The sequence below is a fragment of the Vicugna pacos genome, chromosome 13 (assembly GCF_048564905.1).
Source record: "Vicugna pacos chromosome 13, VicPac4, whole genome shotgun sequence".
NCBI classification, from domain to species: Eukaryota; Metazoa; Chordata; class Mammalia; order Artiodactyla; family Camelidae; genus Vicugna; species Vicugna pacos.
The window spans coordinates 59990602-60008947 of NC_132999.1; the positions used below are offsets into that span (position 1 = coordinate 59990602).

The 18346-nt window shown below is 48.9% G+C and overlaps 1 protein-coding gene across 2 annotated transcripts in view; it reads left to right on the forward strand.

Moving 5' to 3' along the window:
- The window catches only part of MTOR (mechanistic target of rapamycin kinase), a 116198-nt gene that overhangs the window by 87896 nt on the left and 9956 nt on the right, over positions 1–18346 (forward strand). For both annotated transcript variants that reach the window (XM_006196647.4, XM_072975402.1), the window contains exons 34-49: positions 110–217; positions 2866–2991; positions 3083–3214; positions 6841–6956; positions 7706–7823; positions 10243–10494; positions 11148–11248; positions 11881–11977; positions 12591–12689; positions 13010–13132; positions 13325–13507; positions 13921–14055; positions 14276–14450; positions 15715–15850; positions 16468–16615; positions 17229–17351. In XM_006196647.4, coding sequence (XP_006196709.2) covers positions 110–217; positions 2866–2991; positions 3083–3214; positions 6841–6956; positions 7706–7823; positions 10243–10494; positions 11148–11248; positions 11881–11977; positions 12591–12689; positions 13010–13132; positions 13325–13507; positions 13921–14055; positions 14276–14450; positions 15715–15850; positions 16468–16615; positions 17229–17351 — 2172 coding nt within the window. The remainder of the gene's footprint in view (positions 1–109; positions 218–2865; positions 2992–3082; positions 3215–6840; positions 6957–7705; positions 7824–10242; positions 10495–11147; positions 11249–11880; positions 11978–12590; positions 12690–13009; positions 13133–13324; positions 13508–13920; positions 14056–14275; positions 14451–15714; positions 15851–16467; positions 16616–17228; positions 17352–18346) is intronic.

The window sequence follows — 18346 nt, forward strand, 5'->3', positions numbered from 1 at the left end:
GCAGGCTGCTGAGAGCGTGCCTGTGGGACCAGAAGGAATGATTGAAATGAAGCCTGGCTTTTGGATCATTCGGGCTGTATTAAGTTGGAATGTGGTTTGCCTCCGTCAGGCCATGGTTTCTTGCCATATGCTGTCTGAGCTGGAAGAGGTTATCCAGTACAAACTTGTCCCCGAGCGACGAGAGATCATCCGCCAGATCTGGTGGGAGAGACTACAGGTGAGCCTGGTAGAGAGCCCATCAGCCCACCCGCCCGGCCCCCTCCCCCGCTCAACATGCGCTTCCTGCCTCCTCACAGAGGCTCGGTTTGCATTCAAAGCAAAACACCCAAAGGCTTTTCACCCAAGCCTTTAGCTCTGAGAGACTGACCAGTTTTCTAGCCTCCTTTTACCCTTCTTGGAATAAAAGAAAATGTCTTTAATAAGTGACACTTACAGCCAGGTAGTTGAGAATCTTAGAATCAGTGGTTCTCAGCTTTAGCGACATAACAGAATGACCTGGAGAGCTTTTGAAAATCTGGATCCCCAGGCCACTTCCCAGACCAGATAAACAAAATTTCTGGGGAGAGACCCAGAATCAATATGTTTTCAGCCTTCCCAGACAATTCCAGGATGTGGCCGCTGCTGAGAGCCGCTGCTCTGAATCCCCCCGCCGGCCTCCTGCAGCCGTCTCCTTAGGTGGGGTGTACTCACTCCTGCCGTTCACAGCTCCGCCGGTCATAGTCATTCTGTAGCCTCTACGCAGACTTCTTTCTACTGAAGTTGCCCCTCATCGAGGACCTTTTTCAAGTCCTCCATCAGTATTTTCATCATACATTCTGCTCATTTTATCCCGAAGAGCTGTCGATTCCAGATCCACGAGTCCAGAGTCTTACGTGTTCTTGGAAAGGACAGTTCTTTCCCTGAGTAGGCAGGAGGGGAAGCTCGTCGGCAAAGCCGTTGCTGCTCCAGAAGCTACTGGTCCCCTGCTTGTCATAATCAGCCTCGTCAGTTTTAAGCTGTTTCCTCTTGCCCCGAACCATACTTAATTCCAGATTCTGTCCCCAGAATCAAGGTTTATGCTTCCAGCTTTTCGGTAGGCTGTGGCAAAGCCTTTTGACTCCAAGTTGCATTCCTGTCTACGAAGTTCCGGGCACATTCCACTGGAAAGGAAAGCGGAGGGCACAGGATCGTCTATGAACACAGTCGTTTATGCTCTGAAATGAGCACATGCAGTTCTTTCACATGTTTTATTAGCAATTATGAAGTGCCCAGTGAATGTTTTGATGGAAAATTGTCTGTTTGGACACCAGCAAAGAATTCCATAAACCCAGCATTTCCCACTTGCCTTGTACACACCCTGGTTTTTTTTAAGTGCCTATAATAGGGTGAACAGTTTCCAAATCAGAGATCTGCCATTCTAATAGATGGGACTTTATCCAAATAGAGACTTAGAAGGGGTAGGAGGAAATGGATTAAATGAGTCTTGGAGAGGAGAGACCCATGTTCGACTTTACTGTGTCCAAGATATCATCATCATCTTAAGCCTTCATGACTTTCCCACCTTAAGACAAAGATGCTTCTTGGTTTACAGTGGGCCAAGTGATGTTAGCATCTGGGTGAAACTAGCAGATGATGAGAAGTCACCAAAACAGTCACCCAATGTGTTTTGTTCTGTTTTTCTAACTTTCCAAATCACTGTTGTGACATTTAATGGGATGGGGAAATAGAGTCCAAGGCTTAAAAATAAAGCTTTAAGTTCATGGTAGAATTTCGGCTCTTGTGGATGGCTTGCTGTCAGAACACTCGGTCAGCCGCCTAGGCTGAAGACAGCCATTTTACAATCAATTAAAGTGAAATCTCCAGCCAGTGTCTCCCATGGGGCAGTTTGAGGGGTCAGGCTTACTTGTACTGGGTCTTTTCTTGCCTTGGGTTCTTTATTCTGGCTCAGATCGTGTCCTGGCACATTGAAAAACCTGTGACCACTATTGCTAGACTTTTTAAACTCATTTCCACGCAGGGTAGCTCGTTTGGCTTCATGGAACTCACTGATCAAAGATCTCAGAAACCCATCTCCCTTCCTTGGTGGTTTGTCTCTGGGTCTGACTTCTTACCAGGAAGGTGGGCGAGAAGGGGCCTGCTCTACTCTCAGCAGTCCTTTGATATAAAATGATTCAATAATGATTAATTCACATTATTTTTTAAAATTTAGAAGAATTTATATGTGCAAGTGAATGAGACCCTTCCCCTTCCACATGCAGTTTTTGATCTGAGACAAATAAAAATGAAGAAGAAAGAATCTGAGCAAGGCCAGGATCTTAGTGCAGGTTTAGGCTCTAGTAACTTCAGGAATTATAAACGCCAACTTACAAACAACATCATTTGAATATTTAATTATTTAAGCTTTTTTTACACTTAATTAGTTTTTTAAATTTTGAATAATAGATTCTAAATTTAATTTCTTTGTCACTGAAAGTCATCTTCAACCAGAGAGACTGAAGCAAAAAATTTTAAATAAAAATGCATTATTTACAATCCAGAAAAGAAATTTAAATAATTTAATTCATTTAAGCCTCACCACAGCCCTGTGAAGTTGGTAGTATTTTTATCTCATCTTACAGATCAGTCACAGAGAGGTTAAGTGAATTGTCCAAAGTCACAGAGGTAGTAGGTGGCAGGGCCAGGATTCAGGCTCCAGAGTCCATACTGTACTGCTTCATGAATTTTGAGAAGTTCCTAAGAGGTGTTTCACTCACAGGACCCTTCACTTGAGAAAGATGAGATTATAAAATGAATCTCTTTTTTGTTTCAGGGTGGGTTTCATCGTTGCTTGTGAGGGGTTAAAATACAGCAGAGGACAGATCTAATCCTCGCTTCTAAATGTTCCAGGGCTGCCAGCGTATTGTGGAGGACTGGCAGAAAATCCTTATGGTGCGGTCGCTTGTGGTCAGCCCGCACGAGGACATGAGGACCTGGCTCAAGTACGCAAGCCTGTGTGGCAAGAGTGGCAGACTGGTGCGTATCCCCCCACGTGGGTGGGTAGGGGCCGAGGAGGGAACGGTGCTCCTGGCCCAGTTCTGTTTATAACCGACCTCTTGTTTTTAAGGCTCTTGCTCACAAAACCTTGGTGCTGCTCCTGGGAGTTGACCCGTCTCGGCAACTTGACCATCCTTTGCCAACAGTTCACCCTCAGGTGACCTACGCCTACATGAAAAATATGTGGAAGAGCGCTCGCAAGGTCTGTACCTGCACCCAACAGTGGGCCACGTTTCTCCAGAACGCTCGCCCGCTCGGCTTCTCGCCACCTCCTCAAGGCCCCAAAGGAAACAGCGTCCAGACCACCACGTCAGGGAGTTTGCTCCTGTTAGGAGGCTATTTGGCTTGATTTCAAAAAGCGAATCATACTCGAGGTGATGCATGTATACCATTGATCAAACCAGGGAGTGTAATCGCAGTGGTATTTATTAGAGCTAGAATATGCTGAAACATAGATGGAGCACAATTGCCTGGGGATTTTCCTAAGGGAAGGACCCAGAAAAGCAGCCTGTTTGTGAAAACACAGACTAGAACTTTCATAATATCAGTTTGGTTTTTCAGACTTCTCGTCTCCTTCCCTATCATCAAATCGGGATTCAGAAGCAGCAACACCCAGAGTGTAATGCTGAAACCACTAGGGAAAGGCATTTTGAAGCCAATTTAGAATTCCTCTGACTATTTACGGACAGGTCCTTGGGAAATAGTTGTGCCTTCTGGTGGGGGGTTTTGTTTTTATTTTTTTAAACAATCTCCCTGGATGATGGTGATGAGTAACAAAAAGTAGGAACTGGAGGCAAAGTCAGCACCTGCTTTGGCTCCCCCATCATCCTCTTACCACACAGAGGAGGCAGTCCCAGCTCTCCTCTCCCTGTTGTTGTCCCCACACTGTCCCTGAGATGAGAAGGGAACACCCAGCAGTCACTGGAGCCCCGGCTGTGAGATGTGATCACATAGCAGTCGTGTCTCTGCTGAAGGCAAGCTTGGGAGACCCTTGGACTATGTCTGGAAGTTGACTTCTTTTGTGGGTGGTGGCCTCTGTGACTGTGAATGCCACCCAGAGTGGAAGCGCAGCCCTGCACCCAGGCATTGGGTCTGTGACTGGGATGTGCTTCAAAGGTAGTGACTCGGGTGTCCTCCAAATGTGCAGTTGGGGTTTTGTTTTCTGTTGTTGTTGTTTTGTTTTGTTGAGTCTCTGTGAGCCTCCCAAGCCAGAGCTCTTTTCTGATTCAAAGCCTGACCTTCCTCCAGGCAAATGAGAAAAACAGAAGGTGCTGGAGCTGAATATAGTCTGGTTTCCTTCCTACGTATAGCCTCCAAGTCTTTGAATGTCTTGCCGAAGGCAGGCAGAAGGAGTGTTTTGGCTAATATCTGAACCAAGGAGTGGCTTCTTTCAACACAGGACCACAGCCCAGCTTCTCCAGGGATTATGGCCTTTTCTCAGGAGCCCAAGTTCTGGAGGGAGACCGTAAAACCACATGCATCAAAAATTTAGAAACCTGTTTAAAATTAGATGCTTGAACTTCAAGCCCAGAGCTAGAGATGCCACATCTTCATAAGAGTCCAGGAGCTACACCAAGAAAACTGACTGCTTAATAATAGCTGTGCTATTGAACACGTCACTTTACCTCTCTGAGCTTTACTTTCCTCCTCCGTAAACAGTGCACTCTCTGCCTTGCCTAAGGCAGGTGAGAGTGGGGGAAAGCAGCCCCTGTCCTGCCAGGAGGCATCAGGTAGTAGGTGCGTGCACAATGTTTTCCTAACAAGAGACAATTCAGAGAATCTAGAGACAGGCTGGTTCCTTCTGCGAAATTTCACTCAGCTGCGAACATCGTTCTGGTCCACTAACCACCCAGGCGGTCAAGAACCCAGAATACTCTCCCCAGCTTACACCCTGGGCCTGAGAGAAGCCCCTTCCTCCAAGCAGCTGGTCCGCCATCTGTAAGAGAGAAAGAATCATTTTCCCCCTCCACGCTTCCTGGGCATGCAGAAAAGGAGTTTTTGATAGAGCATTTCTAATTCCTTAGAAATAAGTTGCCTCCATGGCACAGAGTGGAAAGATACCAGAGTGTTCCTTGCTGGATAAGCTCAGTAAACCTAATACTGGGCTTCAAATCCAGACTAATACCCAGCCTCCCCAGTTTTGGCAATTTATTTTTTGTTCTTGTTGAGTCTTCCAAAGAGAGTTTAAACTTTGTGTCTGGACTTCCAGTGACACGTAGCTTATGGGCTCTGAGAAGCCCCTGACATCAGAATTTCTACTTCACTTCTTACCTGCTTGATGTACACACCAACCACACCGAGTTATCATCCACCGTTTTCATGATTGATCATTTTAAGACTCCCTCCCTGTTCTGTTTTCTCTTGATCAAATTTAAGTCTGGTCAGTGTAGTTTCCATGGAAGAAAAGCTAAAGGGACAGTCACCCTTTCCCAGGTGTGGGATGCTAATGTAGCTCCTCCTTCAAAGCCATGGTGAGTCATGGGACTCTGAGGGCAGATATTTGAGGGAGATGGGTGTCTTGTCAGCTGTTCGAATGTCTGTGTGTCTACCCTGTCCTCGGAACGGATCAGCCGCCTGGGAAACTGTCACGTCATTCTGCCTCTGGGTTAAGCCCTCTAGGTGCCACTTAACTAGTTAACTCCTTATATAGCAAAAACATCTGAGGTTGATCCTGGCCCCTAAGCCAGGGAGTTTCATTTTCCTTCAGGCCATCATCATGTCCTGACATGTTTCTGTTTAAAAAAAAAAAAAAAAAGACTTAGGTGGGTTCAATCCCCAGTACCTCCTCTAAATATAAATAAACAAATAAACCTAAGTACCTCCCCCCCCCACCAAAAAAAAAAGTATAAAAAAAAGAAAGGAGAAAAAGAGACTTAGGTGATTTACTGTGAGAAGATCACTCTGGCCTTATTTATTTGAAATGTTAATTTTTTTCCTCCTTTTCTGCAGCAAAGAACACATTCTCTTTTTCATGTTCTGTCACTGCTTCCCCTCCCTATTGTGACGGATTTAGATTTCACCATCTTTTCCATTTGAGCTTTTGATGTCCATGTGAAAGAGTGTGAACCCCATTTATCACCATGATTGTGTGTGTGGACACAGCGGGCTCATACGCATGGCTTGTAACTCACTCCTGGACTCTGACTGTCTCTGCCCTTCCCTGGTTCCACCGCCTGTTACTAACCCAAATGCCTTCTACTTACTTTATATAAAAATCACACAGTGTAGAGATATAACTGCTTGAGAACACTGAAGATTTTGCCCCTAAGCTATTCTGTCCAACTGAATATTTGCTTGGCTCCCCACATTCCACTTGGTTGTATGAGGAGCCTCATCCCATCTCTGTGTTCTTACTTGGGTACTGAGGGTTCTGTCAGATTTTCTAGCTGTAATTTTTGCTACGCTAGGGTATCCAAGGTACCATAGTGTTTTGAACAAATACTAAAGTTTTACTAGCCTGAAACAATTCCCCATAAACTTAATTTCCCCCAGGGCAATACATTGATAATGAAGTAAGCAGTTGTTTCAGATTACGTCATACAAGTTGTTATTTGGGGTGGTCAGGCAAGTAGCTTTCCTAAGATTTATTAAACTAGTTAATAACAATTGGCCAAGGAAAGCTAAGACTGGAATTGAGAAGATACGAATTTTCTTGGAAAGCCCAACCATCTCTCAGCTTCATGCCCTGGTCCTCTGTCCTCACTCTGTGTTCTAGGGCGTTCTGTTGGGAGAGGAGTTGGCTCGTGGGCCTGTGAACAGTAGTCCCTTCCCCCTGAGGTTGGGCCGAGGGCCAAGGGCCTCCCTCCCTGTGCCTCTGTCCCGCTGCAGATCGATGCCTTCCAGCACATGCAGCACTTTGTTCAGACCATGCAGCAGCAAGCCCAGCACGCCATCGCTGCCGAGGACCAGCAGCACAAGCAGGAGCTGCACAAGCTCATGGCCCGGTGAGGTCCCCGCTCCATCCCCGCCACGTCAGCGCCTCTGCCGCAAGGGCAGTGTCCCCGGCTCCCTGGGCAGCTGACTGCTTACGTCTCTCACCTTTCCCAGTCGGGGTTCCAGGCAGCCAGAGTCTCTGCCACTTGTTTTCTCAGGATCCAGCAAGCCAAGAGCACCCATGCACCGGTCTCCTGGTGTCTGGCTTCGGAGTTAGGCTCCTTGTTTTCGAATGCCAGATAGGCTGCTAACTTGATGTGTGAGTTTAGATAGGTTACTTCACCTCTCTGTGCCTCGGTTTCCCCATTATGTAAAAAGGGGATGCTGAGAGTCCCTTTTCCCTGGGGTGGTGTAAGATGGTGTGAGGGTTGGTGCAGTACCTGGAACAGAGTAGCAGTCAGTACACGTCAGCTGTTAACGGGAAAGAAAGGGAAAAGCCGTGTAACAATCAATAAGAAAAATTGCTCTCAGCAGCTGCCACCCACCAAAGTGAATCTGGGGAGCTAGTTCCATGCAGACCTCTCCGCTCCAGGTACCTGGTTTGTGGAAGCCCTGAAAGATGGGGCGAGAGGAGGAGCTCACACCTTATCCCCATGCCTTTTCTCCTCCGTGTGGCTGAGAATTCTGATGGTTCCATCTTGTTGCTTCCCGAGAGTAAATGTCAAGAGGGCTTTTGTGCCCCGTCACATAATTCGTTGCTCTCCTTGGGAGGGCTCTTTTGAGGAGGGAGCAACTGGAGGGCTCGTTTCTCTGTTTGCAGATGTTTCCTGAAACTGGGGGAGTGGCAGCTGAACCTGCAGGGCATCAATGAGAGCACGATCCCCAAGGTCCTGCAGTACTACAGCGCCGCCACGGAGCACGACCGCAGCTGGTACAAGGTGAGCCCCAGGCGGACGTGGGCTGGGCGACAGCGAAGCCTGGGTGGCGCTAGTCTGATAGCATGACTTTGCTTCTTTGAGTGCCGAGAGCCAGTCTGTCACAGGCCCTCTATAAGTCTGATCGATTCGGAAAGGCTGATAGGTTCTTTTACTTGGGAAAGATTGTTGCACCACGAGTGTGTGCGTGGCCCTGGGGATGCTGTTGTCCCATAGACTCTTAGCTGCCTGTTTTCCTAGAGCATCTGGACACATGGTTAGTCTCCGGAACTTTATCTTCCCTTGGGTCATCTGTTCCTTCCCAGCTTCTTCCTGATTGCCATCCCTGCCTGCTCCTCGTCTAAGAACTGATCTTTTCTCTGTTTTTATTGGAAAGCTCTGGGTAACATCCTATTATGTCATAGGAAATTTTTCAAGAAGATAAACAGAACTAGAAAATGTATAAAAGATGTGATTGACTGGTAGAGGAGTGATTCTCGGAAGTATGCATCTTTGGTGAGAGCACATATTCTCGTTTTTTATATCTTTTCTGAGGGGCCTCCTAGTAGTAGCTGCTTGGTATAGCAGAAGTCATCGATTTCTTTCTGGTGTCTCCTTAACCTGCTAATGCTTTGTGAATTAATCCCTCGGATCAAAACTTGCACCTGAAGACCACAGAAGCATCTACAATAAAATTCTTATCCTGGCTTAAGCATGCTTCAATCTGAAAAATGCTCATTTTGTGAAAGCAGTAATTATTCTCTCTAGGACAGCTTCCGTCCGAGGCTGGAAAAATCTGTCCAGTGAACCATTGATTAGTTAGAACCTTTCTAATTAAGACTATGTCCTAACTGGATTATTTTTCCTCATTTAATTTTTTGGAAAGAAATCACAAGAAAAAAATTAGCACCGGGAATTTTAGTCTCTGTTTTGTCCTGTCGTAGGCCCTTTGGGGTTTATGCTGCCTTCCAGCATCAGTGGTGTGCTGTAGTCCTGTGCGCGTGCAGGGACCCTTTCTATCTTGTTCACCATGACCCCCAGCTCAGTGCCTGGCGCAGAGTACAAGAGGTATTTGTCAAATAAACAAAGATATGGGGAAACTGAACCTGGATCATTATAGAATTCTTATTCAGCAAAGAGAGGTCAATTATGACCAATCCACTCTGCTTATGTGGGGAAATGGACACCTCTATGTTAAAGAAAGGTTTTTAGCAAAGGATGCAAAGGAATTTACTGATTATCCAGGAAGTCCACCTACGAGTAGATTACTTAATGTCCTACTATGACTGCAAACCTACAAGCTCCCAAATCGAGCTCTTCCTCATGCCCTGCACACCGGGCAGTGCTGCACCAGCACATCACTTTGGCCCAAAACCTCGGAGAAGTGAGTAGTTCCTCCTGGATCCAAGTTAGTACCAAAGGCCTCTTCTAGCAAACAGCCACTGAGCACTGGCTCTCTGACAGTCCCCGGGCCAGGCATGAGGGATGGATGATGACCAGGGTTCACCCTCCATCGTGGTCCTGTGTTTTCAGTGTGTGCCTTTGCTACTGTCACATGGCCTGGTTCAGACTTCCACCCTCACTCCCCTTAACCTCTTCTCTACCTTTAAAAGCTCTATTTCTGGGGGGAGGGTATAGCTCAGTGGTAGAGTATATACCTGGCACACATGAAGTCCTGGGTTCAATCCCCAGTACCTCCATTAAAAAATTTTTTAAATAAATAAATAAAACCTAATTACCTCCACTCCCCACAGAAAAAGAAGATATTAAATACTCTGTTTCCTACAAAATGAAGCGGGCCCTCTGTGGCCTCATAGGCAGCCATCCATAATCTGAGCCTTCCTTTTTGCTGGGCCCCCACCTTGCTCCTCACACTCCCTCAGCTTCAGTCACGGCTGCTCGTGTGTGTCCTGTGAGCCATCCTGTGCTGGCCCACACTGCGTCTTTGTCCCTGTTCTTCCTCTGCCAGGACGTCCTCACTGCTGCCTTCTCTGCCCTCTCTTGTCCCCTCCTTGTGCATCTAAGATTGCTTAAGACCTTCCCCCAAGTCCCTCCTCTCTGTGAAGCTTTCCCAGCCTTGTCCCTGGCGTTCCCATTGTCTGTCTCTTGTGACCCCAGTCGCATTCTGCATGAGTTTTTGGGTGACGCCTCCCCTACTGGATGAAGAGGTCCCTGAGGCAGGGACCATCTCTTGCTCCTCTTCCTGTGCCCTCCCCTTCGCGCTCATCACAGTCCTGATACAGGAGACACCCTGGAGGAAAGCGCCCCATTCACAGGGGTTGGGTTGAAGTGAAGACTTGCTCTACTGACCACGGAGAAGAAAGGGCGGTCTGTGCCCTCCCTCAGCTTTGGCCTCACACTCGTGGAGGCCCTTGATGCCCAAGCCTCCTGCCCCTGCTGTTGTCACAGCCCCGTGGTCTGTCCTTTCGCCCCCGCCCCCCAGGCCTGGCACGCGTGGGCAGTGATGAACTTCGAAGCTGTGCTGCACTACAAACATCAAAACCAGGCCCGTGATGAGAAGAAGAAGCTGCGGCACGCCAGCGGGGCCAATGTCACCAACACAGCCGCCGCCGCCACCACCGCAGCCACCGCCACCGCCACGGCCACCAGCACGGAGGGCAGCAACAGCGAGAGCGAGGCCGAGAGCACTGAGAACAGCCCCACCCCATCTCCCCTGCAGAAGAAGGTCACCGAGGTACCTTCCTTCCTCCCACTGTGGGGCTGGCCCGGGGCTTGCGCTCTGAGGGGTGGCGCGCTCGTGGGCTCTGCTCCCAAGTGCCAGACGAACTGAAAACCTAGCCAAGCTGCCATCCAGCCTGTTCCAGACGCATTTTTGTGTATACATTTGCATTTGGGGAACTGACGAAGCCCCCAGGCCAGAGAATGAGTCCTTGTCACACTTCCCACGTGAATGAGCTCATCCTGCTAAGCCCTGCACCTGTGCGGGGGCGGCCGCGCGCGTCTGCGAGGCGACTCTGAGCATGGAGCTCAGCAGAATCTGTCCTCTGTCTTTTTCTCTCCCCTTCCGCCTCCCCTGGGGCTGCTGGTTCAGAGCCCGGGGCAGCTGACAGGCTGAGAGGTCAGTGTGTTCAGGGCCCTACCCCACTTCCTCTGCCACCCTGTTCAGGAAGTCACCAGTAGCCCAAGATAATAGCAGTTGTGGCACCGTTGCCATTTACTGAGTGCTTGCTGTGTGCCAGATACTGATCTAAAGGCCGTTCATGCGTTAGCCGATTTAATCCTCACAGCCACTCTTTGAGGTGGGCACCATGTAGTGTGCTGTTATGCCCATTTTATAGATGAGAAAGCTGAGATAAGAGTGTCAGTGATGTATGTGTGTTCCAACAGGATTTGTCCAAAACCCTCTTGATGTACACCGTCCCTGCCGTCCAGGGCTTCTTTCGTTCCATCTCTTTGTCACGAGGCAACAACCTCCAGGACACGCTCAGGTATCAGGGAAGGGAAGGGAAACCCTGGCAGGCCGTGTGGATGGCAGGACACAGAAGTCACACACAGCGTCCTCTTTCCCTCCCCACTCCAGTGAGCATGTCCTAGCATAGGAGGGAGAAGAAGGCTGCGGACTCTCTGCATGTGGCTCATTGTGTAGGAAGCAGAAACCCAGCTGTTTCTCACAGAATCACTGACATCCCTTCAGCTCTTAGAGGCAGTTCTGAGAGGCACAGGCCTGCCAGGCCAGCGGCCGTGGGTGACCAGCCCTCCTGCGTTTGGGTCTCTCCACCGGCTAAGTGCCAGGTTTCCAGGTTGCCGCTGTGCAGTCAGCGACTCTTTACACACTCGCAGATTATCCAGGGGCTCATCTGTTAGATTTATGAGCTCTACCACAGTGACCCCCGGGATGATCTGGAATGAAATAGTCACTCGCTTGGGATGACCCTCCTGCGTTTAGTTGAGCACTGCCAGCCTCACCACCGCCTGCTCCCAAGTGCTCCCACCATCAAACACATCGGAGAGCCACTGATTTGAGACCCTGCCTGCTCTCTTCTCAAGAGTCTCAAAGATGAAAAATAGACAAAAGCTGATGAATTGGATTTTCTGTGACTTCCTCGTTTTTCTTTTCCAGAGTCCTCACCTTATGGTTTGATTACGGTCACTGGCCGGATGTAAATGAAGCCTTAGTGGAAGGGGTGAAAGCGATCCAGATCGACACTTGGTTACAGGTGAGGGTGGGCCAGGTCTCGTCCTCTGTCTCCCTTGGAGTCAGGCCCTGCTGGGCGCAGCAAGGCAGCACGTCTGTGCCGTGGCCCCAAGGTCAGGACTCCAGATTTTCTTCAGTTCCTTTCAGAGAACTGAAGGGAATGAGCTGCTTCCAAGCCCAACAGCATCTACCAAACAAGTCACAGGAGCTGTTTGTTGGGGGTGGGTGTAGCTCAAGTGGTGGAGCGCATGCTTAGCGTGCACAGGAACCTGGGTTCAGTCCCCAGGACCTCCTCTAAAAGTAAATTAGCCTAAACAAGAAGTTCATACTGTGCAGCACAGGGAACTATACTCGGTATCTTGTCGTAACTTATGGTGAAGAAGAATATGAAAACAAATATGTGTATGTTCTTATAGGACTGAAGCACTGTGCTGTACACCAGAAACTGACACATTATAAACTGACTATACTTCAATAAAAATATATTTTAAAAATAAAATTAAATTTAAAAAAATAAATAAGCCTAATTACCTCCCCACAAAAAACAAAAAACAAGAGCTATTTTGTTGCTCAGAAGAATAACTGGAGTCGTCTCCATGTCTCACGCTACATACTGTGTCTTTTCTGAATGTCAGGTTATACCTCAGCTCATTGCAAGAATTGATACGCCGAGGCCCTTGGTGGGACGTCTCATCCACCAGCTTCTCACAGACATTGGTCGGTACCACCCCCAGGTACGTGGAGACCCTGCGCAGTTTCTCATCTCACGGCTGGCCCTTTGGTTTGGTGGTCAGCCCTTCCTAAAGCTGCTCTAGAGACACGAGGGCCCCTGGGAGCGGCAGCCTGTCCTGCCCCAGGGGGATCTGCCCAGCTGGTGGGCCAGGGACCCAGGGGCCTTCTCAAAAAGAAGGATTCCTCCCCGGGGCCATGTAGCCCCTGCCTGGTAGACTCAAATGAGTGTCAGTGTCACACTCCTCATTCCTCTTGGCATCCTCCCAAAGTGAGTGCCCCGCTCCTTTCATGTTTGCAAGTGGTCCTTGTGTGCTTACTTCAGGCCCTCATCTACCCGCTGACCGTGGCTTCCAAGTCCACCACCACAGCCCGTCACAACGCAGCCAATAAGATTCTGAAGAACATGTGTGAGCACAGTAACACCTTGGTGCAGCAGGCCATGATGGTGAGTCGGGGCCGGGGCGGGGCTCCTTGCCTCCAGTCCCCGAGCAGAGGCCCAGAGTGCGTGTTCTCCTTGCTCCCGGCGGGGCTGTGTGCTCCCTCTGGCTGCCAGAAAGAGTACCTCCTGCTTCTCCAACACGGGCCTTTCTGAGTTTAGCTTATCCTGGGGCTTCCCTCCATCCCCCTTCTGATGCAGGTGAGCGAGGAGCTGATCCGAGTGGCCATCCTCTGGCACGAGATGTGGCACGAAGGCCTGGAGGAAGCGTCTCGGCTGTACTTCGGGGAGAGGAACGTGAAGGGCATGTTCGAGGTGCTGGAGCCCCTGCACGCCATGATGGAGCGGGGGCCCCAGACTCTGAAGGAGACGTCCTTCAACCAGGTAAGGGGTGAAAGGCCTGAAAGGGCAGCACCCCAAAGCCTTCAGCAGACTCCTTCCCCTCCAGCCTTTCTACTGACTAGAATAAAACACATTCTGACGGAGGTCAGAGGATATAAAACACCAGAAATCTAATCGTCATTAAGCTACAAGAACCCTCCTAAAATTATAACTGGAAAACCACAAGATTCCTCACCAGGTCCTCTCGTCTCCCTTCAACCCTGCTTTCCCTAAGAAGCCATCCTGAGGTTTGAGCTTCAAGGTTGGGATGCTGGAGAGCTTCCCTTGCTAAGCCATCCGCCCTGGTGCCTTCCAGCCAGGGCGCACTCCTGAGGAGTTCTGTCTGCTTGGGGATTGAGCCGTGGGGCTTCGTCGACACAAGTGACAACTTGCACATCTCTGCATTCCCTCCCCAGGCGTATGGTCGAGATTTAATGGAGGCCCAGGAGTGGTGCAGGAAGTACATGAAGTCAGGGAACGTCAAGGACCTCACCCAGGCCTGGGACCTCTACTACCATGTGTTCCGACGCATCTCTAAGCAGCTGCCTCAGGTAGGATCTTGAGGTTCTGGGAGGGTTAACTGTCCTCACAGTCCTTTCTGTTTCACTGTCTGTGAACAGTCTAACACTAATGCCCAAGCACATGGTCGCGCTCCTACCTGGAGACTTTGGGACAAGTCATCGCTCTTAGCAATCCACTGAAGAATACTTAGATGGCATGTGAATTCCTCCCTGGAGGCAGAAGACTAACCCCTGCGGTAATTATTCACAGCTCACATCCTTAGAGCTACAGTATGTGTCCCCAAAGCTTCTGATGTGCCGGGACCTTGAACTGGCTGTGCCAGGAACGTATGACCCCAACCAGCCCATCATCCGCATTCAGTCCATCGCACCTTCTTTGCAAGTCATCACATCCAAGCAGAGACCCCGGAAGTTGACACTTATGGGTAAGGATCACTCTCCGCTTCATCCCCTGCATCTCCCTCGCACCCTGGCTGAACCCCTCCCCTCTTCTGAAACTACTGCTTGCTGTCCACACCAGTAACCTTTCATATGTGCTCCATCTCCTGTGTATTGAGAGAGGAGTAGAGGACAAGTGGATTTCTCCTTATTACATCCTCCCTGGGACTCCTACTTTATTCAAATAGCTGGACTTATTTAAGTGAAGCATAGTGGTCCTGCACAAGAACAGGCGGGAGGGAATTACCTCGCTTGCAATGTGGAGAGCTGGTCATGGTGGGCAGCTGGGGGAGAACTGCTGAGGCCGGCAAAGAGACATCGGACGCAGGCACGGAAGGTGACAGGCTGCATCGAAGGAAGGGCTTCCGGGCTCTTGAATAATCTTGTTTATTCTCACATTCCCTTTTTGTGGAAAATCGTTGGGTAAAATGAACAACTGAAGTAGAAATGAATTCTAACGAGGAGGAGTGTCGCATACTAGGATAGTTTCAGGAGGCCTGAGTGCTCTGATGGCTCGCTGAGGTCTCTCGCCCTCAGCAATGCTTGTGTTTCTTAAATGCAGTGACTTTTCACCAGCACCAGTGAATGGCGGTCCACGGGCGGCTGTCTCTCCATGGGCTGGCATCTTCTAACACTAAAACATGGTCAGGTTTTGACAGTGTTTAATTAAAAAGACTTTAATGAAGGAACTGTTTCCGGAGGGGTGAGCTGAGTTAAGAGAGCCAATAGTGTGAACCTTTCCAGACCTGAGAGGGCAAGGAGCCATCGGGGACTGTAACCTGGAGAGAGAGTCCGTCCCCTAGAAGCTGTAGCCCAGACAGAGGGAGGTAGCGACTTCTAGAACCGTAGCCTGGCAAGTACCCTAACCTCTCCCTCGTCCCTCCCTCTGACCTCCTGCCAGTGTCCCCATTGGCCACACCCACCAGGGAGCCCAAGGGATGTGGTCTCTAGAGGTCAGGCTTCTCAGGTCAGAGCAAGACAGAGAAGGGCAGAGAGCGGGTTGGGAGGGGAACGTGGACAGTGACCATCTTTGTGCAGAACCAGCTTTTTAAATGTTTTCTTTGTTTTTAATTTGAATGCCATCTCATTGAAGGGCCATTCTTTTCTTCCCTTCTAGGGAGCGCTTTGTGGGGGAGGTGTGACTGGGTAAAGTACATGGCTGTCGACTCTTGTGAATATGGTCGTGGTCCACCAGCTAACAGGATTGAGACCCTCTGACCGCTGACTGCCCCCCCACCCCATTCCTTACAGGCAGCAACGGGCACGAGTTTGTTTTCCTCCTGAAGGGCCACGAAGACCTGCGGCAGGACGAACGAGTCATGCAGCTCTTCGGCCTGGTCAACACCCTCCTGGCCAACGACCCAACGTCTCTTCGTAAAAACCTCAGGTATTCAGGATGTCGTGCTGATTTAAGAAATCCTCTGGTGATTTCTTACACCTCTTCCAGGCAGCCATGTACCTTTACCAAATAAGTTATAAAATTATGTACCTGGCAGGAAATCATCAACGGCCAAGGTACCAAACACAAAGAGAAAAATTCTCCATGTTTTTAGAGCACTCTTAATAACCTCCAAAGGATTCAGAAAGGAACAATTAGTGGCCGTTAGACTGAAGGTTCCACAAATGTGATGTGTTCTACCCCACAGTGAGGGAAGACGACCTAGCCAGGCCCTTCCTGGCCCAGTCTTCGCTTGCTCCTCTCGCTATTAAGAACACGAATATTAAGTGGGGAGGTTGTTTTGGGCTTAGAGATAATCACGAGATTGTTCCCCCAAAGCAGTGAGTTTGTTCGACATGTTGGGAAGGTTGATGGTGCCTTCGTACCATCAGCTCCCTGACCCTGTGTGATGCTTTATCCTTGACCTGTGGGAAAGGTCCCTCGTTACACACCTCACAACAGCCCTGTGCAGGTGGGTTTGCTAAAACCAGTGCACACGTACCATGAGTGGGTCCGAGGTCTCCTCTGCTTTCTGTACAATGACGCTGCTTTCCTGTGGGTGCCAGTATCCAGAGATACGCTGTCATTCCCTTATCAACCAACTCGGGGCTCATCGGCTGGGTTCCCCACTGCGACACGCTGCACGCCCTCATCCGGGACTACCGGGAGAAAAAGAAGATCCTTCTCAACATTGAGCATCGCATCATGCTGCGGGTATGTGATGTGCTGCCAGGCCCAGCCCTTCACTGTCCCGGGGGCCAAGCTCACAAGTCAGGGACTCCGTGCACAGCTGCATCTCTGGCTCTCCTGTACGTGCCCATCGTTGACAGTTCTGTTTGAGGGAATTAGCTGACAGAGGTTTTAACAATGTGAGTCCTAAAGCAAGTAACCTTTTCTGAGAAACAGAAGGACACTAAAGCCCAGAAATTAGGCTTTCATCGCCCTCCGTGAGACTGGGTTTATCAGGCAACATGTATCTGCTGAATGCCTGCCGTATACAGAGCGCTGGCCGTTTGGGGAAATAATGTCTAGTAGACGTGTAAGTCAAAGAACTAGAATTGTTTGTTCCCAAGATTCTGAACCCTCCAGCCCGCTCATTCACACCAGCAGGCCTGCACTGAGGCGAGGCGCAGTGTTTGCCCTCGTGCCTCGGCCCTCCCCGCGGTCAGCGGGTTAGTGTGGCCGCTGCCCTTCCTCGTTTCCCTCCCTCTGGCGGTGGTGGTGGAACTAGAGCCCAGCTCTGCCCGGCCCCCAGCGCCTTGCTTCTTCCTGGGGTGAAGCTGCTTGTCTCGGGCTGCGCTCTCAGAACGCTTGTGTCCTGCTGCAGATGGCTCCGGACTACGACCACCTGACCCTGATGCAGAAGGTCGAGGTGTTCGAGCACGCCGTCAACAACACAGCCGGGGACGACCTGGCCAAGCTGCTGTGGCTGAAAAGCCCCAGCTCCGAGGTACGGCGCCCCGGCCCTTGGCACACCCACTCTTGTCAGGAGTGGCTTTCTTGTTTGTTTGCGTGCATCTTTGTGTGATTAGCTGTGCATTGTGTGGCGTCTTTTATAACAGAAACGAAATGGGTGAGCCATGGAACTCAGCAGAAGTAGTTCAGTAGTTTAACCTTCTCCCGTTACTTACCGTAGTATTTGAGTGATTTATATATTAAGGTTGTTAAATCTTTTTCATGTATACTATAAGTTTTCTATTTATCTTTTTTTTTCCTTTTTTTGGTGCTGGGCAGTGGTGGTTAGGTTTATTTATTTATTCATTTTTAATGGAGTTACCGGGGCTTGAACCCAGCACCTCATGCATGCTAATTAAGCGTGCACTCCACCACTGAGCTATAGCCTCCCCCTCCTGTTTATTTGGTTTTTAAATTTTGTTAATACTATGTTTCTTGGTTTGAAATTTTTGTTTTGTTTTTGGTGTACAACTTTTTTTTCCTGATCAAATAACAAAATTACTAAATCTTTAAAAATCCATACATTGTTTGCCTGGAGTAATAATGTTTGACTATATCATATAAATGGTAAATGGTTAAATCGAATTCTTAATTAGGAACACACAAAATTGTCTTTAGTCTTCACATTAATTTTACAAATAGTTGTGATGTCCTTATTACTTGCATTTTCAAATGAATAATCAGCTAAACATTACTTAGTAGTTCCTTATAAAGTCTTACCCAGTCTAAGCCTATAATAACACTGGAACCTGATCATCTACGTTTTTAATTGAGTTTTCCTTGTAAGCCCCAATAAATTTCTCCTGAATTTCAGTCAGTTACATAAGTATCACCACATTTGTACAATTCAGGCCTTTTGGTGTACAACATTTTTAAATGTTAGAAGTTAAAAGATTTTTAATCCTTTTCTTTAAAATTTCTACCTTTGGCTTATATCTAGAAAGGCTCTCTCCACCTCAAGATTACATCTTTTTACATATATTTTCTTGT